Source organism: Medicago sativa, chromosome 1 (genome assembly GCF_051527215.1).
Source record: "Medicago sativa cultivar Bolivia chromosome 1, Bolivia_mono, whole genome shotgun sequence".
NCBI lineage: Eukaryota > Viridiplantae > Streptophyta > Magnoliopsida > Fabales > Fabaceae > Medicago > Medicago sativa.
This window is the reverse complement of record NC_140749.1, coordinates 49,008,534-49,034,251: the sequence shown is the minus strand read 5'-3', so window position 1 is coordinate 49,034,251 and position 25,718 is coordinate 49,008,534. Positions and strand designations below refer to the sequence as shown.

The following is a 25,718-nucleotide window of genomic DNA, read 5'->3' as shown; positions in this document are numbered from 1 at the left end:
AAGGGGTACCTAAAATTATTCTATGAGTTAAATTTTTTATTAAAATAAAGTGAGTTGGTAAACAAATATTTTGATTACAAACATAGGTGTTAGTTAATTTATACTTAACTTGGAGTTTATTACCTCCGACACGAGTAATGGATTGAGTGGTTTTTTCAAAATATTTGGTTGGGATAATTCCTTCTTGGATGCAATTAAGATCTGCACCACTATCTATTAAAGCTCCCATCTCGTTACGTATCAGAGCCTACGACACTTGAGCCAGACAATCCTACTAATCATCAGTACCTGCAAGTTACCCATACGAAGAGCAACATTTTCAAACAGAAGGGGTGAGAATCACAATCAAATAATAATATATATATATAATTCATCAATTTAATGAAAACATCAATATCAACATGTCTGAAACAAACAACAACATTTCATTATCCACAATGACACCAGCAACTCAACCGACACCGACAACTTCGACAATGCAACGACTACAACAACTAATGCAATATGCATATGGTACCATTTTACGCGCGTTGAATTACAAGCATTCCAGGGCATGAGCCCTCGACAATTTGGATGGTTAAAGCATCCCAGGGCATAAGCCCTCAACAGGTGAGTGATAAACATTCCAGGGCATAAGCCCTCAACAGGTAATGAGTATGCAAATGGACTCACTTTGTGTATAACAACATACAACTTAACAACCACTACGACAACATCAATTGTGCCTAATCATTTATGACACACTCCTCAACTTAGTCAACAACAACTCAACAACACCAAACAACGGAAATCAACAACATATCATATATATAAATCAATTACATTCATCTCAAAGTCCAAAACATCCTCCAAAGGCAATCAAGTTTGATCGATAGAACATAAGCCAAATACTCATAAAACACCTCAACTAAATCCCTAATACTTAAGTTTGAAGTTGGGAAACCAACCATAAGTTTTTGGACTAACTTGGGATTAGTTATGCTAAGTTTTCTTAAAGTTTTCTAAAGACCCACTTGGACTATTTTTATCATAACTCAAAATCTACAAATCTTTTCCACGCCAAACCAAGGCCATTAAAAAGGTAACTTAATTATTTTCAACTTTCATGTTTACACCGAAAGCTAATTCAAAACAGAAACGGGTGAAAAAGTGAGTGTTTTCCAGTTTTTGCTGACAGAAAATCGGTGGCCGAATTTGACCATTCGGGGCCCGATTTTTATCGAACTAAAGCTGGAAAATCAGCTCAGAATTCGCGGCCCGATTTCGGCAGTTCGGGGCCCGATTTTGGACTTCACAGCTTACGGGAAAGACCAGTTTTCACTCCAAAAACCCAATTTTTGATCACCCAAACACCCAAATGATTTGCAACAATGTTTATACGTTCTATGGGTAACATATCAGTCAAAACAACATAGAAAACATGCATTCTCAACATAATTCATTTCATTATAGCAACCTAACCTAACTTTCTAACCCTAAATCAAGAACATCACCATTTTCAATTAAATTTCAGAAATCATACAATATTATTAGAGAAAGATCATCCCACCCTTACCTTAATTGAAGATTCTACAGCAAAAATGGGTTCTCCCTCTTCTCCTAGCCTCATCTAAGTTTTCTCCTCTTTCTCTCCAAAAGCCAAAGTTTCAACGTGAAAAAAAATGTTTTGTCTGACTTCTATTACTGACTTTTCTATTCTCCTTCCAAAAGTGTAACTCCCTCTTCTAATTTCCCTTAACTCCTCTTAACTCACTTAATTCTAATTAAAACCCACTTAACTCCAAATAATTCTTATTCTTCCTATTTTAATAAATAATAACAATTATCATATAAATGAATACACCACACCACAACTCACATAAATAAAATAAAATAAAATACTTAAAATTAACCAACAAATAAATAAATAACAACTAGGGCGTTACAACTCTCCACAACTTAAAGAATTTCGTCCTCGAAATATTACCTCAAGTAAACAAATCAGGATAAGACTCCATCATCTTACTCTCCAGTTCCCAAGTTAAACTTTCACCAGTTACTCCTCCCCAAACAACTTTCACTAGAGGTATCTCCTCGCCTCTCAACTTCTTCACCTTGCGATCTTCTATTCTTGTCATACCCCAATTTTTGACCTAAGGATCCTACGTTCATACACCGACACGTGTCCTTCGATCCTGATCAATCTCTAATTTTCATCGAAAATTTCGGCAGAGAGGTATTTTAAAATACCTCATATGTTGGTTCCGAGTCGGGCCCTCTTCTCTCTATCATTTTTATTCTTTTTTCGTCTTTATTTCCATCTTTTAATTTCTTTTTTATTTATTAATTAATTAATTTTAGTTTTAGTTTTTAATTTAGTCATTATTTCTTTAAATTCATTTGTTATTTTCCTTTTTAGATAAATCCGTTTTTTTATTTACTTATTAACTAGAAGATAAAGTCGAAAAATATATGTACGTGTTTATCCTTTGTTAATCTTTTATTTTTTATTATTTTTATTATTTTATTTATTTTTTAAGTATTGAGTCCAAAAAACCGTCCAAGTCCAGAAATTCCAAATGGTCCTGATCCAAAACGTTGTCAATCCACCCAGCCTGTTGCACATCAAGGACGCGTTGAATACTTTCATCCCAATCCAGCAAACGCGTTTCCTTTCTTTCCTTCCCAAGTTACTGGCTTTCTGCACCTCACCAACAAACCCTAACCCAGGATTCCTGCAATATAAATACACCTGCACACAGCAAAAAAAACACACAGAGAAAATTGCAGAGACATACGCAAAAAGGACCTGCAAAGACGAAGACATCCAGAAGTTCAACATCCAAACTGGTGACACACAACAAAGGCTAATCAGATCACGAATTCAAAAAAGGCGAATCCGAGACTGTACCGAGCAAAGTGAACGCAGTAAAGGAACAACACAGATTCATCCAAAGCCGAATCAATCCATCAGTTTCATCAAAAGGTAGTTTCTTCTTACTTAAAACGTAGATTTAAGACTGTTGATTCGGACTTTGAAACTTTTGATAGTAGACATAGAATAAGAAGACGGAGTAGAAGAGATTAGAAGAAGAAAATTTAAAAAAAAATGATTTAGGGTTCCGACGCGGTGGCGCCGCCGCATCGGCCAGCCAGCCGCCGCCGGAAACCCTCTCACCTGTCACCGAAAACTGGGTTGGGATGAATGTTCTTGAGGGAGAAGATGAAGATTGTAGAGAATAGAGAGAGAACCAAGAGAAGGAAAGGAATGAAGAGAGAGAAAACAAAGAGAGGAATGAATAAATTCTGTCCACAACCCCTATATATAGACCGCTCCATTCCTGTATGTGGTGGTGCACCACATCGGTGTGCACCCACACTCCCTTGTCCTTTTGATCTGAATCTGATAGTTTGTGTTACCCCATCCTATGATTAACTCTAAGCCGTATGATTTATCTAACGACCGGAATCAATTCTGTCCTGACCGAAAACCCGTTTCTCTAACCCAATCAACCCAACTTTCGAACCAACCCGGTTCGGTCCCTTTTGCACTAAGCCCAGTTTCAATTTCCATTTTACTTACTGCATACCCCCTTCTTACTGCCTGCACCCCCTGCATGCACTTTCTCATTTATTTCGTTCTAGTTTTGTCCATTGTTCATGCATTTTAGTTTCATTGTATTTATTCCATTGCATCTCATTTTAATTCATGTTACATTTTTATTTTACTTTTAGCATCTTTAATTATCATCATTTATTTTATTAACCGTTTAGAATGTAATTAGGCTTTAATGTAATCTATCTATTTTCGTTCCTTGCACATAATTTAGAATGTAAAATAGGCCTTGATGTAATTTATTTATTCTTCATCGCAGACCATAGCATGTATAATAGGTTTTTTTTGTAATAGCTTAGGTGCATGTGTGCGTGCGTGTGTGTATGCCTTTATCTCTCTTGCTAGTTTAGGTTAACGGTCCTTGTGGTGGTTCAACGCCGCCATAAGGTCCCTACGCTTTTATTTTTTTATGCTCCGTTAGTTTATCATTCAAAAACAACAAAAACAAAACACAAAAATATTTTTTTTAAATAAACCTTGATCTTAAATCAAGTGACGTCTTTTTTTTTATTTTCTTTACTTAATCAAACTTCAATCAATTTAATCATATTTCAAATCATTTTTCTTTAATATAAAAAATACAAACAAATTCATTTTTCCATTTGGCTTTTCCATTTTAAAACCTTTTTCAAACTAATAAAAAACACACAACCAATCAAACGTCAGTTTTTTAACCACGAACTACGTGATTTTGATCCCTCACGGGTACGTAGGCAAAGGACTTGTCCTTCCAAATCAATAAAATGTAGATAATTAGGTCTTCCCTTTTTTAATCATTTAAAATTCCTTTTTTCCAAAATAAGCAAGTTATAGCACATTATTTAAATAAAACCAAGAGGTTCCCGTAGAGTACTGCGAACATAAAGGGTGCTAATACCTTCCCCTTATGTAACTAACCCCCGAACCCAAGATCTTTTCAAAATGGGGTGGTTTGAACTTTTTTCCCTTTTTCTTTAAAAAAAAATGTTCTGTCCTGAAATAAATTAGTGAGTCAAAAGCTAATCAAATAGCTTTGATCTCCGGAAAAATGACGCGACAGAAATGACGACTTCACTGGGGACCCCCCTAAGAGGGTTGAGCCTAACTTGACTTTATTTAACTTTTTTGCTACGACTTGCTTAAAAATAAAACCAAAAAATAAAAGATGGAAATTCGTGTATATATTTGTTCTTCCTTCTTCTTTCTCCTTTCTTAAACGTGAGTGGTGAGATAAGTCCTACATTCGGACTTGAGGGAAACATAAGATAGGATGGTGGTATAATCAAAGTCCCATATCGAGAGTAAGTTTCGGGATATGGCACATGTGATAACCCCACTCAACGGAGGTCTCTTGGAAGTAATTTATGTCGACATGAGTAGTCGTGATTGACATTGCTATTTTCAAGTGACTGTTAATGTTGAGGACCTTTAGTTACCTTTAACCCATCTTGGCCTTTTAGGACGTAGTGCGGTGGCTAATCAAGAGTAGTCTTGAGTTGGTTGATACGCGATACTACACTCAGACGAGACTTTCTTACGAACGTTGTTGGACCGGAAGTAGTTCCGCAACCCGATAATGTTCGGAAGTGGTTGACAACTCTGGGAACTTGGTAGAACCCTTGTTACAAGTGCAAATAAAACCATAGTCCTTACCAAATGGTGTTGTTACCCTTGACTCCATCATCATGGACCTTAAACCTCACCATGTTTTCACCGTTTGTGTAGCATAATCATGCATGCATTTATTCATGAATTTTTTTTCTCATCAAACATCGAAGGACTTAAAACAAGCTTTTTGTAAATGTTGTAGATATGAATCCTATAATAAGGAGCACTAGGAATTACACTTTCAAGAAACCCGATTTATTGAAGCTAAGGGAGCTAGGATCGAGAGTAACCAGTCCGGAGGACTTTCAAGCTCATCATGGAAGACTACTTAGCATCCTCCAAACATAAGTTGAAGAAGGGGTCATCAATACCTTGGTCCAATTCTATAACCCACTCTATCATTGCTTCTTATTCCCTGACTTCATATTGGTTCCCACTCTTGAAGAATATTCTGACTTGGTTGGCTTACCTGTGTCCGATGAAGTACCCTTCCATGGCCTTGAACCCAATCCTGAAGCCTCTCAATTGAAAGCTCAACTTACCATCAAAAGAAAACTCTAACTCCAATGCTTGCCTACATATTTCCTTTTCCAAAAAGCCTCCCTTTTCGTCGGACTACCCAACAATAAAGCCTTTCACTCCATCTTAGCCTTACTCATATATGGGCTCCTACTTTTCCCAAATATTGACAATTTTGTTGATATCAACGCCATCAAAATCTTCCTCGCCAAAAACCCTGTCCCTACATTACTTGCAGACACTTACCATTCCATCCATGATCGTAATCTAGCCGGTCGTGGGGTTATCCTTTGTTGTGCATCCTTACTTTACAAATGGTTTACCTCCCATCTACCTCGAACTCAGCCCTTCATCAAAAACCCTGAAAAGCTCCCGTGGTCCCAAAGAATCATGTCCCTTACCCCCGCGGACATAGTTTGGTACAACCCAGCCAGTGATACCAAAACCATCATTATCCACTGTGGTGACTTCCCTAATGTACCTCTTATCGGTATACGGGGAGGAATTAGCTACAACCCTATCCTTGCCCAACAACAGCTCGGATACCCGGTCAAAACCAAACCTTTATACCTCGACTTGTCCGGCGTATTCTATTACAAACATGATGATTACACAAATGAGAGGGAAAATTTCATACAAGCTTGGCATGCCATCCATAGAAAAAAGAGGGACCAAATGGAAAGGAGATCAAGCTTTGTCCATAGTTCCTACACAGAATGGGTTATTGATAGAGCTACAACATACATGATGCCTTACACTTTATCCAGAGTCCCATCTTCAACTACTCCGGCACCCTTACCGCCCATACTCCCTGACAATGTGGAAGAATTCCAGTACCAGTTGGCCGAGATGACACGTGAAAGGAACAATTGGAAGAGGAAGTACGAGGTAGCTATGGCCCAGATGGAGACAAATGATGGACAGATAGAACAAAAAGATTGTGAGATCCTCAAGCTAGGCCAACTAATTGTTAAGAAGAATGATCTCCTCCGTCAGAAAGATGATATACTCAGGCGGGATTCTAAAAGGAAAAAGGAATACATGGACATGTTCGCTGGCGCCCATCCAGATTTCGAAGAGTAGTCTACTATAGGAGTTCAAGAGTTTCCTAGTTGTTTCACCACTTTATGTTATTTCCTAGCTTTTTGTGATGTACTTTGGAGTCTATCCCTTGGCTCAGTTTTGTTAAAAGGGAATTATCTCGTACTTTAATTATTCAATGAAATTTTCCATTATAATGTTTACAAATTTGCTTTTTATAAGTCCTTCGATAAATGAAAATGTGTCTATTTTTGCATAACATCATGCATCATTTTGCATTTCATAGTCTCAAATTTAGAGTCTCACACAAATTTTCTTTTCCAGAAAAAGGTCAACTCGTTTCAAAAGGTGGCCCCATGTATCCTCTACAAGCCTACCCGCACTATCTACACTCGAGCAAACGTGAAGAAGAAGATGGGTTATCTCGAACAAGAAAACCGAGTGCTCCGTGAAGAAATGACAGCCATGCAGACTAAGATGGACGAAATGCCTGAAGTAATGAAGACAATGGCGGAAGCACCATCGCCTCCTCCTCCTGTCAGAACACAGGCCGAAACATCCGCCTCTGCTGCCGCTTCTGCTGCCCCTGAATGGTCAATATGTGCCGATACTCCAATACACTCTGCTCCGCAACGTTCCGCACCTCGGTTCTCGCCTTTTACTGCTGGCGAAATACTTCGTCCCATTGTTTGTGAAGCTTCAAATTCTATGCCAGAAGGTCGTCCTTGGGGTGTGCCCGTTTGTCTCAGTGAAGTATTCTGCCCTATCATTTTCGAAGCTCCGATGCCGACTCCTCAAAATGCAGCTCATGTAAGAGCTCCTCCAGCCGCTATGACCTATTCAGCACCAGTGATGCATACCATTCCACAAGATGAAGAACCCATCTACCATTCATGGGATATGGAAGCCTATTGATGAGTCATAATTTAGTCTATTTTAATGCATTATTTAGTTTATTTTTATTTAGATTTGATTTTATTTTATTTGCAAATTTATTTCCTTTTTGAATCTTTTACTTTAAATTGCATTTTATTTTATTTCAGAAACGAATATATGGTGGAAGGTATCTTGGAGCAAAAGAAAGAGGACTGGAGCAAATACAGTGCAAAAATACAAAGATATGGAGACAAAAATATGTCTCCCACAAGTCAGAAGCTTGGCACGGCCCGTGCCAACATGTGGCACGGCCGTGCCACCCTCCAGAGCCCCTTTTGCTGCTTTTTCTTCGGGCCCAAGTTACTCTGTTGTAGTTTTACTGATTATCCCTTATAGTTGCTTAGATTTTAAGTCAATTGTAAGCTATAAATAGAGTAGCACTCCATCATAAACAATCATCTTTTGTTCTTGGAATAAAAGTTCACTTTTACTTTATTTTATATTCTTCTTCTTCTCCTTCTTCTCTATGTCTACAATGAACGTTAGTGAGTAGACTTCTTCTTGTCTTGGGATTGTTGGATAAGTCTAATGACATAATCCTAATCGAACCAAGCTTTAACCCTAATTTCATGTAACCGTAATTTCTAATTTAGATTCACCGTTTTAACATGAATTAACCATTATCAAACTGTAGAAGCGAAAGTGGAGGGTTTGATAATTGTTAATCCATCATCCCAAATATCAATTCATAATGCGAAAGCGGAGCTTTGATATTGGAACAAGTGAATCTAGACAATAATTGCAAAGGCAGCGAAATAGTCTTTGCAATTATTGAGACATGTGTAGTTTCAATCCTTATAAGCTTCTTCTAGTAATCAAGTCAGCGAAATAGGCTTGGTTACTAGGAGTAAACTCTCACCGGACTTTTATCGGAAAGGTGAGGGGCTAAAGGGAAACCGGTCTTTATAAATTAAGGTGTAAACCATGAAATTAAAAGTTAAAGTCTTGGCTAGTGAAGGGTTTGTTATTATGACGAACCAATAATTCCAAGACTCTTTTATTTCATTATTGTTATTTTCTTATACATAAAAATCCAAACTTTATTTTTAAAACTGTCATCTAATCGTTATTTAAAGCTAATTAAATTCATAACTCCCTAGGGGAACGATACTCTCTTACTACTATTACTTCGATAGACCGTGCACTTGTGGTTTGGTCTATCAAGTTTTTTGCGCCGTTGCCGGGGAGTTATTGCAGTTTGATTAATTTTTTTTAGGATTAGACTGAAAAAAAAATCTTTTTCCTTATTCTATTTTATTTTATATAAAAAAAAATCTTTTTCTTTATTTTATTTTATTTTATTTATTTCTTTCCTTTTCTATTTCTTCTTTTGCCTTTAACTTCTTGGGAAGATAATAACGATATGGCTAAGGAACGCACTCTCAAAGAGTATGCAATCCCATCTTCAAATGAGTCATACGATGTTATTGTGTACCCAATGGTTGAGGACAATTTTGAAATAGAACCTGCACTTATTCACTTAGTGCAGCAAAATCAATTTTTCGGATCACCCACTGAGGATCCGAATTTTCATATTCCAACCTTTTTAAGACTCAGTGGAACCTTGAATGCAAACTAAGAGGCCGTAAGGCTGCACATCTTTCCTTTTTCCTTAGGGGGTAAAGCTAGTGCTTGGTTTCATTCATTGGAATTTGGTTCTATCACTTCATGGAATCAATTAAAACAAGCTTTTCTTGCTCGATTCTTTCCATATTCTAAAACTGTTCAATTAAGGAATCAAATCATACAATTCAATCAAAAAGATGGAGAATCTCTTTACGATGCGTGGGAACGTTTCAAAGAAATGCTTAGTCTTTGTCCCCATCATGGTTAGAGAACTGGCTTATTTTTCACTCTTTTTATAATGGTCTTTTGTATCCCACAAAAATTTATGTTGATGCAGCTGCAGGTGGAGCTTTGATGAACAAAACATACACAGAAGCATATGCTTTGATCGAGGACATGACACAAAACCACTATCAGTGGACCTACGGAAGGGACACCACTAATGTTGCTCCTTCACCCTCTAAAAAAGAGGTGGGTATGTATGAAAATTCTTCCCTTGATCATCTAGCTGCTAAGGTTGACGCACTCACACAAAAATTTGATAAAATAAATACTAGTGCTGTCACACCTGCCCCTGTATCACCTCTTTGTGAAGTTTGTGGTGTATTTGGCCATATTGGCATTGATTGCCAACTAGGTAGTGTTGTTAGAAGTCCTGAGCAAGTAAACTATGCTCAATATAATCAAGGGTTTAAAAACAACCAAATTTTTTTTCAAAACCCTCAAAATCTTTTTGGACAACAAACAACACCACCCAGTTATGCAAACAACCAAAGAGTCCCTCAAAAATTCAGCTTGGAACTTTTTTTAGAAAATTTTCTTATAAATCAATCTGAGCTGCTCCAAGAGCTTAAAAACCAAACTGAATTTTTGAAAGACTCTCTTGCCAAACGTACATCGAACGTAGACTCCATAGTTACTCACAGTAAGATGATAGAGACTCAGACTTCTCAAGTGCCCCAACAGGTGGCTACTCCCTCTCAAACCTCCGAAGTCCTTTTAGGGCAAACCGAAACCAACCCCAAAGACCATATAAGTGTTATTATTTTTAGGGATGGTAACCAATTAAAGGACACCGTTGTGAAAATTAAGAACAATGAAGGAAAGATAGGAAGTGATGAGCCTCAAAGTGAGAAAGCTATAGGAGAGAATGACAAGCCATTTGTTTCACCATCTCATGAGCCTAAAATTCCTTTAACACAAGAGTTTGCTAAATCCAAGTTAGATGAGCAGTTTAGAAATTTTATTGAAATACTTCCAAATAAATTGCCACCTAAACTTAAGGATCCAGAGAGATTTTCCATACCTTGTGTCATAGGATCTAAAACATTTGAGAAAGTCATGTGTGATTTGGGAGAGAACGTTAGTTTGTTGCCATTATCCCTTAGTGAGAGATTGGGTATAGGATAGCTAAACCACTTTCTAACCGTCAAGCTAATGACTTTAAATGAGCGCTTCGTGGGAGGCAACCCACGCATTTAATTGCTTTTGTTTTGTTTATTTTTCTTTGTTTTAAGTGTTTTGTAGGTAATTGTCCGAGCGTGATTCAGGAAAAACTGAAAAATTTTGAAGCCCTGTGACCAGAAGGTTGGCAAGGCCCGTGCTAAGGTTGGCACGGCCGTGCCAGAGTTTGAAGCCAAAAACCATGCCAAAGTCCAGAATGTTGGCACGGCCCGTGCCAAGGTTGGCACGGCCGTGCCCGACCTCTAGTGTGGTATAACCTCAATTTTTCTCTTCTTCTTCATTCATTCCCAAACACAAACCTCTCTCTACCTTCCACCATCTCTCTAAAGCCTCCATAACTATCAAAACTTCAAACCTTCATATCTCCCTCAAAACTTAACCAATCCACTCAATTCTTTCCACAAATCAATCACAAACTTCATTCCAAACACATACCACCAATCAAAAACAACTTTCATCCACCCAAACCCATAATTCACCAAAACCCTATTCTCATAAACATAACCCAAAAAACCAACAAATTCATCACCAATCTCCACCACCAAACTCATAAACCTTACTCAAAAATCAACCCCAACCCTAAACCAATCTTCTTCACCAAAATTCTTCCCAAACCCTAAACCTTCAACCAATCCACACAAAATTCAACCTAAGGTCAATGGCTTCAAGAAGAAGTGATAAGGAACCAGTAAGATCTTCCGGAGGACCTCCTCCAAAGAGGCAAGCACAAGTCAAGAATCATGGAATCCAGTTCAAAGACAACAAGCAAAGGGATAGGTATAAAATTCTAATCTCTAAACCCTTGCATCCTTCTAGATATCCTGATTCTCATACTTTGAATATGCTAGAGCTTAGAGATTATGTTTATAGGCTGATAGGAAGGCTAGGTTGAACTGATATGTTAGAACCTATGAGGGGTTATGAGAATTTCACTTATGAATTTTTGAGCTCAATTGTTTTTACCAAAGATAAGTTGAATTTTGATAACCTTAACCATTAAGTTTCCTTTAGGCTAATGAATACTAATTATGACATGTCTCTTCAGCACTTTTGTGATGCCTTAGGTTTTGCAAACGAGGGGTATATCCATGATTCTTGGGATCCTAGCCTTAAGCCGGTTAACTATCAACCAGCTGTCTTTTGGGAACGTATCACCGGCCTTAGCTCCTTTGTCACTAGAGCCAATAAAGCTAGCAACATTCACAACCCCATACTTAGGTACCTTCAAAGGGTAATGGCTTGCACTAGTTGGGGTAGAACCGAGCTAGGAAACACTAGAACCGATACATAGCTAGGTGTTTTAGAGTGAGTGAGGATGAAGGAATCAAACAAATTGAGGGAAACAATAGGGTTAACATAGACACCCTCATCGCTATGAATTTCATTAAACCTCGTCCACCCCTCCATCACAAACTCAAGCTAATTGTGCCAATCATGTTTTTACTTCCTAACCCATCTCGGACTACCACCGAGGTGGAAGCAAATTTGTTGTATGATGTGCAGGTTCTTGGTGAGCAAGATTATGATGAAGGAGAAGGTGCTAACTTACACCATGAGGGGGGAAGTGCTAACTTGCACCAAGAGGAGCACCATGGCCATGACACCGATAATCTAAATGAGGGTCAAAGATGGGCATGAATACACAATGAAGTTGAAAGGATGAGCACCGAGCAACAAAGGCAAGGTGTTGAAATCTCCGGACTTAGAAATGAAGTCCAAAGGGGCAACCGCATCAATGAAGAAAATAATGAAATGCTCCGACGGATGATGCAACACCTTCACCTCTAAGGTCCTCCTTATGGACCTCAATGCACAATTGTGAGCTTTCCTCTTCCTGTCTTCCCTTCTCTCTTTTCTCCTTCTCCTACTCTTTCTTCTACTCCTTCTTCTTCTTCTTCTTCTTCCTCTACTTCTTCTTCTCTTTTAATTTCCTTTTCTTTGAATCATTGAGGACAATTCTTCCCCTAAGTGTGGGGGGGCCAAATAAAGTGTCTAGAGTTGTAGTGTTCCAAACTCCCTTGAACTTTATTCTTTTGTTTTGTTTTTATAGCGAAAGGCATGATTAAGTAGCTTGTTTTTAATGTAAAATCATGACATAAATTTTTTTGTTTTGTCTCTTCTTAAAAGGTTGTTTCTTGTACATGAAAGTGATTTCTTGTGTTTTTAGTGTTCTTGTTATACCCACATCATGTTTTATTGTGAAAATTCTCCAATGAGAAAAGCACCCGGTTGCAATCTTTGAGTAAATGTATGAGTAGGTATTTTAAGGAGCACGTTCTATCTTTAGTGTTAACTTAGACCCTTAAAAGTCTTTATAGTAAAAGTAGTATAAGTTTGTGTGGGAAAATAATCAATTGTGCCTTATTATATTCTCTTAATTGTTAAAATTAAAATGGGGCGGGAGAATGGCATCAACATGTTGGGGAAAGAACAATCCCTAAATTCCTAATTGTGGTGGTGACTCCCTAATTTGAACTTAAGTTCTATATCCCTCAAATGAGGAAAATAAATCCATCAATGCTAGGAGGAAAGGACAATTACATCCAAAAAGACTTCCTACGCGGAGATGAGATAAAAATTTTGCAGCACTGCTTAGGGTGATTTTGAATCTAGGGGGAAAGGACAATTACATCCAAAAAGACTTCCTATGAGGATAGATAGCCCCTAAACACCTGCAGCCCCTTTGTGCTTAAATTGTTAATTTAATTTAATTTTAACTAAATTCCCATCACTCTTATATGAAATAAAGAAAGGACTTTTCTCGGTTACTTTAGCATTAAGGATAGAACCCGTTCCTCATAATATCTGTCTTATACAGGAGCAAGAAAAAAGGTTGGACTGCACACACACACTCACTCACTTAAGACTTGATGTTGGGTTGAATAGGTTCACGAGGAATGTTTGAAATTGTGATTAGTGTACTTGAAACAAAACCTTCAAAGAGACATGTTGTTTTCAATTGCATTGCCATAATTAATCTTTCTTATTGCTACTATGTCTATTGCCTTTTGCTTGAGGACAAGCAAAGATTCAAGTGTGGGGGAGTTTGATGAGTCATAATTTAGTCTATTTTAATGCATTATTTAGTTTAGTTTTATTTAGATTTGATTTTATTTTATTTGCAAATTTATTTCCTTTTTGAATCTTTTACTTTAAATTGCATTTTATTTTATTTAAGAAACGAATATATGGTGGAAGGTGTCTTGGAGCAAAAGAAAGAGGACTGGAGCAAATACAGTGCAAAAATACAAAGATATGGAGACAAAAATATGTCTCCCACAAGTCAGAAGCTTGGCACGGCCCGTGCCAACATGTGGCACGGCCGTGCCACCCTCCAGAGCCCCTTTTGCTGCTTTTTCTTCGGGCCCAAGTTACTCTGTTGTAGTTTTACTGATTAGCCCTTATAGTTGCTTAGATTTTAAGTCAATTGTAAGCTATAAATAGAGTAGCACTCCATCATAAACAATCATCTTTTGTTCTTGGAATAAAAGTTCACTTTTACTTTATTTTATATTCTTCTTCTTCTCCTTCTTCTCTATGTCTACAATGAACGTTAGTGAGTAGACTTCTTCTTGTCTTGGGATTGTTGGATAAGTCTAATGACATAATCCTAATCGAACCAAGCTTTAACCCTAATTTCATGTAACCGTAATTTCTAATTTAGATTCACCGTTTTAACATGAATTAACCATTATCAAACTGTAGAAGCGAAAGTGGAGGGTTTGATAATTGTTAATCCATCAACCCAAATATCAATTCATAATGCGAAAGCGGAGCTTTGATATTGGAACAAGTGAATCTAGACAATAATTGCAAAGGCAGCGAAATAGTCTTTGCAATTATTGAGACATGTGTAGTTTCAATCCTTATAAGCTTCTTCTAGTAATCAAGTCAGCGAAATAGGCTTGGTTACTACGAGTAAACTCTCATCGAACTTTTATCGGAAAGGTGAGGGGCTAAAGGGAAACCGGTCTTTAGAAATTAAGGTGTAAACCATGAAATTAAAAGTTAAAGTCTTGGCTAGTGAAGGGTTTGTTATTATGACGAACCAATAATTCCAAGACTCTTTTATTTCATTATTGTTATTTTCTTATACATAAAAATCCAAACTTTATTTTCAAAACTGTCATCTAATCGTTATTTAAAGCTAATTAAATTCATAACTCCCTAGCGGAACGATACTCTCTTACTACTATTACTTCGATAGACCGTGCACTTGCGGTTTGGTCTATCACCTATGATAGAGTTAATGACTTACAACAAAAATATGATGAAATTCAGCGAGATATGAGAGCCCTCCATGGAAAGAAAATGTTTGGGAAAACCGCTTACGATCTCTGTTTGGTGCCGGACGTCCAAGTTCCCCAGAAATTCAAGGTCCCAGATTTCGAGAAGTATAAAGGGAACTCATGCCCTGAGGAGCATCTGACAATGTATGTAAGAAGGATGTCGGCATATGCCAAGGACGACAAGGTCCTTATCTATTTCTTTCAAGAAAGTTTGGCTAGTCCTGCCTCAAAGTGGTACATGAATCTGGACAAAACAAAGATTCAAACTTTCCGTGATCTGTGTGATGCTTTTGTAGAACGATACAGTTACAATGTGGATATGGCCCCAGACCGAAGTGATTTTCAGGCTATGACTCAGGGAGACAAAGAAATATTCAAAGAGTATGCCCAGCGGTGGAGAGATACCGCTGCCCAAGTCAGCCCGCGCATAGAAGAGAATGAGATGACCAAGCTCTTCTTAAAAACTCTCAATTAGTTCTATTACGTGAATATGGTCGGAAGTACGCCCAAGAACTTTGCTGAGATGGTTGTTATAGGTGTATGGTTGGAAGAAGGAGTCCGAGAAGGACGTTTAGTAAAAGAAGGAACATCTGCAAGTGGAACCAAGAAATCTGGGAACCACCTCCCGAAAAAGAAAGAACAAGAGGTCAGTATGGTGGCTCATGGGAGGCCTCAACAAAATTATTCAGCCTATCAACACGTTGCTACCATCACACCTGCTGCCAATAACATCCAACCACCAAATGGCCAACCTCAATTCCCACAATATCCACAACAACCTCAATTCCCACAACATCCTCACCATCCTCAATTCCCACAACAACCTCAATTCCCACAATATCCTCCACAACAATATCCCCAACCATCATACCAACAATATCCTCAACGACCATACCAACAATACCCTCAATAACCATATCAACAACAGCCTCGACCACAAAATACCAGATAGCAAATTGACCAAATTCTAGTGACGTATGCAGAGTTACTCCCAGGATTGCTCAGAAAGAATTTGGTTCAACTTAGAGCACATCTTCCAGTGCCAGAGAAACCGCCAGCATGGTATAAACCTGACCAGACTTGTGCTTTTCATCAAGGGTCCCCAGGTCATGATACGAAAAACTATTATGCCTTGAAGAATGCAGTCCAGAAGCTGATCAATGACAAAAAGATAAGGCTTAATTGCATGTTTGGTCCCTTATGTTTATTTTGGTTTTCAAGTTGGTCCCTTATGTTTTGAAAGTTTCAAGTTGGTCCCATACGTTTATTTTAGTTTTCAAGTTGGTCCCTTACGTTTTGAAAGTTTCAAGTTAGTCCCTTATGTTTATTTTAGTTTTCAAGTTGGTCCCTTATGTTTATTTTAGTTTTCAAGTTGGTCCCTTGTGTTTATTTTAGTTTTCAAGTTGGTCCCTTATGTTTTGGACCGACTTGAAAACTAAAATAAACATAAGGGACCAACTTGAAAACTAAAATAAACATAAGGGACCAACTTGAAACTTTCAAAACGTAAGGGACCAACTTGAAAACTTTTAAAACGTAAGGCACCAACTTGAAACTTTCAAAACGTAACGGACCAACTTGAAAACTAAAATAAACATAAGGGACCAAACATGCAATTAAGCCAAAAGATAACCTTCACAGACTCAGCACCGAATGTCCAAACCAATCCATTCCCAAATCATGGTGCTGCTGCTGTCAACATGGTCGAAGGTTGCCAAAAGACTCACCTTATCCTCGATGTTCAGTGTATCCGGACGCCTTTGGTCCCATTACATGCAAAGTTATGCGAAGTGAACCTCTTCAAACATGATCATGATGTCTGCGAGGTGTGCTTTCTAAATCCCTGGGGTTGTCAGAAAGTAAAGGATGATATCCAAGGACTTTTAGACCGAGGAGAACTTATTGTTGAAAAAAGTGTGATGATGTATGTGTTATAACTCCTGAGGGGCCTTTGGAGATATTCTACGACAGTCGGAAGTCAGCTGCTGCTCCTTTAGTAATCTGTTTACCTGGTCCGATACCTTATGCTTCTGAGAAGGCCATTCCTTACAAGTACAATGCCACTATGATGGAAGGTGATCGTGAAGTTCAAATACCACCTTTGCCTTCTGTGGGAAATATTGCTGGAGACAGTAGAGTGCTGAGAAACGGGCGTGTTATTCCTATAGTGTTCCCGAAGAAAGCGAGTACTCCGACAATTGAGGAGACTCGGGCCAAAGATTCCAGTACAGTCAAAGATGCGGGTCAGTCTGGTGGGACCAGCGCAAATTCTGATATTGATGAGATTCTCAAGCTAATAAGGAAGAGCAAGTACAAGGTGGTTGATCAACTGATGCAGACTCCGTCGAAAATATCCATAATGTCTTTACTGGTGAATTTTGATGCTCATAAGGAAGCTTTGATGAAGGTCTTGGAACAAGCTTTCGTAGACTATGATGTAATTGTTGATCAATTCGGAGGAATAGTAGGGAATATCACCACATGCAACAATCTGAGTTTCAGTGATGAAGAGCTCTCAAAAGAAGTAAGAAACCATAATCTGGCTCTCCATATATCTGTGAACTGCAAGACCGATGCTTTGTCAAATGTGCTAGTAGATACTGGGTCGTCCTTAAATGTAATGGCCAAAACAACTTATGATCAACTTTCTTACAAGGGTACACCTTTGAGACGAAGTGATGTAATGGTGAAAGCTTTTGATGGTTCAAGGAAGACTGTTCATGGGGTGGTGGATTTGCCTATTACAATTGGGCCGCATGTTTTCCAAATTACCTTTCAAGTGATGGACATCCAGGCATCGTACAGTTGTCTACTGGGCCGACCTTGGATTCATGAAGTTGGGGCAGTAACCTCTACATTGCATCAGAAGTTAAAATTTGCGCAGAATGGGAAGCTGGTAATGCTGAACGACGAGGAAGCTTTGTTAGTGAGCCATTTATCGTCTTTTTCTTTCATCGGGGCTGACAGTGTTGAGGGGACATCATTCCAAGGACTTGCTGTGGAAGAAGAGAATACCAAGAAAAGTGGGGCATCTATTTCCTCTCTAAAAGATGCTCAGAATGTGATACAAGCTGAAGGGTCTACAAGCTGGGGAAAGTTGATAGAATTGCCAGAGAATAAGCATCGAGAAGGACTGGGTTTCTCCCCGTCAGCTGATTTGCCCTGGAACATCGTCGTGCCAACAAAAGGTACTTTCCACAGTGCGAGCTTTATTAATGCCCTATCAGAAGCCAATGCTGTCATTGAAGACAATCCTGAGGGGATACCACAAAGCTTCGTGAATCACGGAGGGACTAGCCACAATTGGGTTGCTGTAGATGTTCCTTTTGTTGCTCACTTGTCCAAGTAATGCATTTGTTTGTTTTTATGCTTTTTTTCAAAAAAATCCTTTCGCCCCGCCCCAAGCGAAAGTGAATCTATCTAGGGCCCTTTGCTTCAAGGAATTATCATCAATCAAATAAAAATGTGGTTTTGTTCCCGACTTTTGTTTTATTTTTCTTTTGTGTTTTTTTTCTGAAAAATGGTAATACAAAAAACCAAAAATATAATCACCTTCGAAAAATCTGCATTTACTTATTTTCTAAAATCATCAATCATATGTGCAGATTAAACATCAATGAACCCTTTGAACAACATACCCCTATGATCTCTCCCAACTTTGAATCCCCTGTGTATGAGGCGGAAGAAGAAGAGAATGAAGAGATTCCCGACGAAATCTCTCGGCTACTTGAACGAGAGAGAAAGGCCATTCAGCCTTATGGGGAAGCAATAGAGGTGATCAACTTGGGTACTGAAGAAGACAAGAAGGAGATCAAGATTGGGGCATCACTTGAAGCAAGTGTCGAGAAGCGAGTAATAGAACTTCTCAAAGAATATGTTGATATATTTGCTTGGTCGTACACCGATATGTCGGGTCTGGATACGGATATTGTGGTGCACCGTTTGCCGCTAAAGCCTGAATGCCCGCCAGTCAAGCAGAAGTTGAGAAGAGCCCGTCCTGATATGGCCCTCAAGATTAAAGAAGAAGTACAGAAACAGATTGATGCAGGTTTCCTTGTCACATCAGAATACCCGCAGTGGCTTGCCAACATTGTGCCTGTCCCGAAGAAGGATGGTAAAGTCAGAATGTGTGTTGATTACCGTGATTTGAACAAAGCTAGTCACAAAGATGATTTTCCACTGCCTCACATTGATGTATTAGTTGACAACACGACAAAGTCCAAAGTTTTCTCCTTCATCGATGGTTTCTCCGGTTACAATCAGATCAAGATGGCACCCGAAGATAGAGAGAAGACATCTTTCATTACACCTTGGGGCACTTTCTGTTACAGAGTAATGCCGTTCGGGTTAATAAATGCAGGCGCTACTTATCAGAGAGGTATGACTACTCTTTTCCACGATATGATGCACAAAGAGATCGAGGTTTATGTGGATGATATGATTTTCAAGTCAGGTACTAAAGATGAGCATGTCGAGTATTTGCTGAAGATGTTCCAACAACTGAGAAAGTACCAACTCCGTCTGAATCCTAACAAGTGCACCTTTGGTGTCAGATCCGGAAAGCTTTTAGGCTTCATTGTCAACCAGAAAGGTATTGAAGTAGATCCCGACAAGGTCAGAGATATCAGAGAGATGTCCGCTCCACAAACAGAAAAACAAGTAAGAGGGTTTCTCGGACGACTGAACTACATCTCCCGTTTTATTTCTCATATGACTGCAACATGTGGGCCGATATTCAAGCTACTCCACAATGAGCAAGGTATTGTGTGGACAGAAGAGTGCCAGAAAGCCTTTGACAACATCAAAGAGTATTTGCTAGAACCTCCAATTCTTATCCCTCCAGTTGAAGGAAGACCACTGATCATGTACCTGACTGTGTTAGAAGATTCTATGGGTTGTGTGCTCGGGCAACAAGATGAAACTGGAAGAAAGGAGCATGCTATTTATTACTTGAGCAAGAAGTTTACTGATTGTGAGTCGATATTCCATGCTTGAAAAGACTTGTTGTGCTCTAGCTTGGGCTGCCAAATGCCTTCGTTACTATATGATTAATCATAATACTTGGTTGATTTCTAAAATGGATCCGATCAAGTACATCTTTGAGAAGGCCGCAGTAACAGGAAGGATCTCCTGGTGGCAGATGTTGCTATCTGAATATGACATCGAGTACCGTACCCAGAAAGCAATCAAAGGGAGTATCATTGCAGATCATTTGGCTCACCAACCAGTTGAGGATTATCAACCCATCAAGTTCGACTTTCCTGATGAAGAGATTATGTATCTGAAGATGAAGGCCCAGATCCTGAATTAAGATGGGGTCTCATATTCGATGGAGCTGTTAATGTGTACGGTAGTGGAATTGGGGCAATCATCATTACTCCTAAGGGTGCTCATATCCCCTTCACTGCCAGGCTGACATTTGACTGTACAAACAACATGGCAGAGTACAAAGCATGTATTATGGGTCTCGAAGAAGCCATTGATCTGAGAATCAAGATCCTCGACATTTATGGTGACTCAGCTCTCGTAACAATCAAATCGCAGGAGAATGGGAAACTCGTCACCCCGGCTTGGTTCCCTACAAAGACTATGCAAGACAATTACTGACCTTCTTCAACAAAGTCGAGTTACATCACATTCCTCGTGATGAGAACCAGATGGAAGATGCTCTAGCTACCTTGTCTTCAATGTACCAAGTAAATCGTTGGAAGGAAGTGCCATTGATCCGTATCAGACGTCTTGAGAGACCTGCTCATGTATTTGATACTGAAGAAGTTGTTGATGACAAACCATGGTTCCATGATATCAAGTGTTTCCTTTAAAGTCAAGAGTATCCACTCGGAGCTTCCAATAAAGAAAAGAAGACTCTAAGAAGACTGTCTGGCAATTTCTTCCTGAACGGGGACGTTTTGTATAAAAGAAACTTTGACATGGTGTTGCTCAGATGTGTGGACAAGCACGAAGCTGATTTATTAATGCATGAAATACATGAAGGCTCCTTCGGAACTCATTCAAGAGGGCATGCAATGGCTAAGAAGTTATTGAGAGCGGGTTATTACTGGATGACGATGGAAGCTGATTGTTACAAGCACGCTAAAAAATGTCATAAGTGTCATATCTATGCCAATAAGATTCATGTGCCACCAACTGCGCTCAATGTTCTTTCGTCCTCGTGGCCTTTCTCTATGTGGGGCATTGACAAGATTGGAAGGATTGAACCAAAAGCGTCAAACGGGCACCGCTTCATTCTAGTGGCTATTGACTATTTCACCAAGTGGGTTGAAGCTGCATCCTATGCTAATGTGACTAAGCAAGTAGTGGTCAAGTTTATCAAGAATCATATTATCTGCCGCTACGGTGTCCCTAACCGGATCATTTCAGACAATGGGACGAATCTGAACAACAAGATGATGAAAGAGTTATGTGACGATTTCAAGATTGAACATCATAATTCTTCGCCTTACAGACCTCAGATGAATGGTGCTGTCGAAGCTGCAAATAAGAACATAAAGAAGATCGTCCAGAAGATGGTGGTGACTTATAAAGATTGGCATGAGATGCTTCCCTTTGCATTACACGGATATCGTACTTCTGTACGCACGTCAACAGGGGCAACTCCTTTCTCTTTGGTATATGGTATGGAGGATGTACTCCCCGTAGAAGTTGAGATTCCTTCAATGAGGGTTCTGATGGAAGCTGAGTTGGCAGGAGCTGAATGGGTTCAAAGTAGATATGATCAATTGAGTCTGATTGAGGAAAAGCGCATAACTGCCCTATGTCATGGTCAACTATATCAAAAGAGGATGAAGCAGGATTTTGACAAGAAAGTTCATCCCCGTGAATTCAAAGAAGGTGATCTCGTGCTCAAAAAGATTTTTACGTTCCAACCAGACTCCAGGGGCAAGTGGACGCCTAACTATGAAGGTCCGTATGTTGTCAAAAGAGCCTTCTCCGGTGGTGTCATGACTCTTCAAACCATGGATGGTGAAGAACTTCCACGTACTATAAACACGGATGCAGTCAAGAAATACTTTGTCTAAAAATTATAAGAACAGCTCGGTAAGTCGAAAACCCGAAAAGGGCGGCTTAGGAAAAAATGAGTGTCTCGGTGGACTGAAAACCCGAAAGGGCGGTCCAGGCAAAAATTAGAGACAATAAACAGAAAATCATTATCCTGATAGGCTGAAAACCCGAAAGGGCGGTCTATGCAAAAGTTAAGGATTAAAAGAAAGACAAAGTAACTGCATCCGATCTGGCACACCCACTTGGGACATACCTGCTATCAAAGAATCTCCAATCTGAAGCGTCAAAAGCAGCAGAATTCAAAGTTGTTAGGGAGGATAGGGTTATGAAGATCAAAGTACCTCTCCATTTTAAATTACCATTTTTCAAAATTTTGTAAAGATCTATGGAGTCGCGCCATTGGAAGGCCACCATTCAATCAATAAAATTTGAGCCTTCACCCTTTTACTTGGAATTCTCATTTATTTCGTTTTTCCAAAATTTCTTCTATTTCCTTGATGATAATATTTTGAAGCAAAATTCTTAAAACTTTTTTCACATCTCTTAAAGAAAGCATAAACGAATAAGTGCATTGTAGGGCTCAAGAGTAAAAGAAGTGCGCATCCACATTCTCCTCAAGGGTGGTTAAATCCTACTAAACAAGCATGGCTAGACACTGTGGGAAGCCTTCACAAAAAAAAAAATTGAGCTCGCTAAAACCTTAAAAGGCGTCTTAGGCAATAGAGAGCGTCCCGGTGGATTGAAAACCCGAAAGGGCGGTCCAGGCAAAAATTAGGGGCATAAAAAAGGAATATACTCCCGGTGGATTGAAAACCCGAAAGGGCAATCCATGCAAAAGTTAGGGATTCAAAAAAAAAATTCAAAAAAAGGGGCACGACAACTAAAGTGTGTCAATGGAAGAGATTTCTGCGTCGGTTTACAAATGGCGATTTCTTCCAGACTTTTGGTTAACAATAGGCTCTATCCTAAGGAAGCATCAATTGCCACCTTGAGCCAGGCTTCACCCCGTCAATGGCTCAATTTTTTTCACAATAATATCATCTCCAAGGAATTTTGTCGAGTGTTTGTGCTGCGATGTCAGTCCATCTCCCATCTTACCTATTTTGTCTCGTTTCATCGAGTTATCTGTCATATACGATTCATACCGTCATACGACTTACATTCATGCATTCATACATACATACATTAATACTTTCACATATTCATACACAACATATACATAATATCAATTCATACATGGTTGCATCAGTCACCCAGTGTTTGGTCGTATCTTTTCGTTTCAGTCTTCAATTGTTTCAAGCTGCCAGTCCTAAACAACGGACCGCTTGAGTTTCCTTTTTGTCTTGTTCCAAGCTGCCAGTCCTAAACAACGGACCGCTTGAGTTTACCTTTTATCTTGTTTCAAGCTGCCAGTCCCAAACAACGGACCGCTTGACTTTACCTTGTATCATGTTTCAAGCTGTTAGTCCTAAACAACGGACCGTTTGAGTTTCCTTTTTGTCTTGTTTCAAGTTGTCATTCCTAAACAACGAACCGCTTGAGTTTACATTTTTATCTTGTTTCAAGCTGCCAGTACCAAACAACGGACCGCTTGAGTTTACCTTTTATCTTGTTTCGAGCTGCCAGTCCTAAACAACAGACCGCTTGACTTTACCTTTTATCTTATTTCGAGCTGCCAATCCTAACCAACGGACCGCTTGAGTCTACTTTTTATCTTGTTCCAAGCTGCCAGTCCTAAACAACGGACCGCTTGAGTCTACTTTTATCTTATTTCGAGCTGCCAGTCCTAAACAACGGACCGCTTGAGTCTACTTTTTATCTTGTTCCAAGCTGTCAGTCCTAAACAACGGACCGCTTAAGTCTACTTTTTATCTTGTTCCAAGCTGTAGTACTAAACAACGGACCGCTTGAGTTTACATTTTGTCATGTTTCAAACGGTTAGTCCCGACCAATGAACAATTTGAAATCACATTTTACTTCCTCCAGTGTCATCCCCAGTGCGTTTGGTCAAGAGTTGTCACTAAAAAGTTTCGTCTTCATTAAAGCTACCGCTCTCAATCAATACGATAGTAGACGGTCATTTTCCCCAGTGAAACTACATTCCCCCTAGCGGAGTCGGATCCCATTTTTCAACAAATTTGGGTATCCCATTGTTGTTTCTCATTCCAGTCACGTCATCTTTATCATCCTGCATTCATACTTGCATCACGAGCATTCAAAGCATCTTAGGTCCAAAATTGGCGTACTTTGTATTTAAGGCTCTTCAGTCCGATCGAATCAAAGATTTCATCTTCAAATCTTCGGACAAAGAAGCTTAAATAGGGGCATCTGTCATACCCCAATTTTTGACCTAAGGATCCTACGTTCATACACCGACACGTGTCCTTCGATCCTGATCAATCTCTGATTTTCAGCGAAAATTTCGGCAGAGAGGTATTTTAAAATACCTCATATGTTGGTTCTGAGTCGGGCCCTCTTCTCTCTATCATTTTTATTCTTTTTTCGTCTTTATTTCCATCTTTTAATTTCTTTTTTTTTATTTATTAATTAATTAATTTTAGTTTTAGTTTTTAATTTAGTCATTATTTCTTTAAATTCATTTGTCATTTTCCTTTTTAGATAAATCCGTTTTTTTATTTACTTATTAAATAGAAGATAAAGTCAAAAAATATATGTATGTGTTTATCCTTGGTTTATCTTTTATTTTTTATTATTTTTATTATTTTATTTATTTTTTAAGTATTGAGTCCAAAAAACCGTCCAAGTCCAGAAATTCCAAATGGTCCTGATCCAAAACGTTGTCAATCCACCCAGCCTGTTGCACATCAAGGACGCATTGAATACTTTCATCCCAATCCAGCAAACGCGTTTCCTTTCTTTCCTCCCCAAGTTACTGGCTTTCTGCACTTCTCCAACCAACCTTAACCCAGGATTCCTGCACTATAAATACACCTGCACACAACAAAAAAAACACACAAAGAAAATTGCAGAGAGATACGCAAAAAGGACCTGCAGAGACGGAGACATCCAGAAGTTCAACATCCAAACCGATCACACACAGCAAAGGCGAATCAGATCACGAATTCAAAAAAGGCGAATCCAAGACTGTACCGAGCAAAGTGAACGTAGTAAAGGAACAACACAGATTCATCCAAAGCCGAATCAATCCATCAGTTTCATCAAAAGGTAGTTTCTTCTTACTTAAAACGTAGATTTAAGACTGTTGATTAAGACTTTGAAACTTTTGATAATAGAAATAGAATAAGAAGAAGGAGTAGAAGAGATTAGAAGAAGAAAATTCTAAAAAAAAAAATTTGATTTAGGGTTCCGACGCGGTGGCGCCGCCGCATCAGCCGGCCAGCAGCCGCCGGAAACCCTCTCACCTGTCACCGGAAACTAGGTTGGGATGAATGTTCTTGAGGGAGAAGATGAAGATTGTAGAGAATAGACAGAGAACCGAGAGAAGGAAAGGATTGAAGAGAGAGAAAACAATGAGAGGAATGAATGAATTCTGTCCATAACCCCTATATATATATCGCTCCATTCCTGTATGTGGTGGTGCACCACATCGGCGTGCACCCACGCTCCCTTGTCCTTTTGATCTGAATCTGATAGTTTGTGTTACCCCATCCTATGATTAACTCTAAGCCGTATGATTTATCTAACGGCCGGAATCAATTCTGTCCTGACCCAAAACT

At 39.0% G+C, this 25,718-nt stretch overlaps 2 protein-coding genes, 1 non-coding gene and 1 pseudogene across 3 annotated transcripts; 3 read left to right on the top strand and 1 right to left on the bottom strand.

The window, feature by feature from the left end:
• The first annotated feature begins 6,091 nt into the window (after positions 1 to 6,091).
• Positions 6,092 to 6,784, top strand: LOC146955032 (uncharacterized). The gene has a single exon (XM_085747374.1). It carries the CDS (start codon positions 6,092 to 6,094, stop codon positions 6,782 to 6,784), a length of 693 nt encoding a protein of 230 aa, XP_085603500.1.
• Positions 6,785 to 9,404: 2,620 nt separating this feature from the next.
• LOC146955031 (small nucleolar RNA R71) lies at positions 9,405 to 9,511 on the bottom strand. Its single transcript, XR_015025203.1, has one exon. It is a non-coding gene; the product is annotated as a small nucleolar RNA R71 (small nucleolar RNA).
• A 1,855-nt stretch (positions 9,512 to 11,366) lies between these two features.
• LOC146955030 (uncharacterized) lies at positions 11,367 to 15,910 on the top strand (annotated as a pseudogene).
• A 697-nt stretch (positions 15,911 to 16,607) lies between these two features.
• On the top strand, positions 16,608 to 19,992 carry LOC146955029 (uncharacterized). Its single transcript, XM_085747352.1, has 3 exons — positions 16,608 to 16,823; positions 16,943 to 18,342; positions 18,603 to 19,992. Exons 1-3 carry the CDS (start codon positions 16,608 to 16,610, stop codon positions 19,990 to 19,992), a joined length of 3,006 nt encoding a protein of 1,001 aa, XP_085603478.1.
• Positions 19,993 to 25,718: the final 5,726 nt, after the last annotated feature.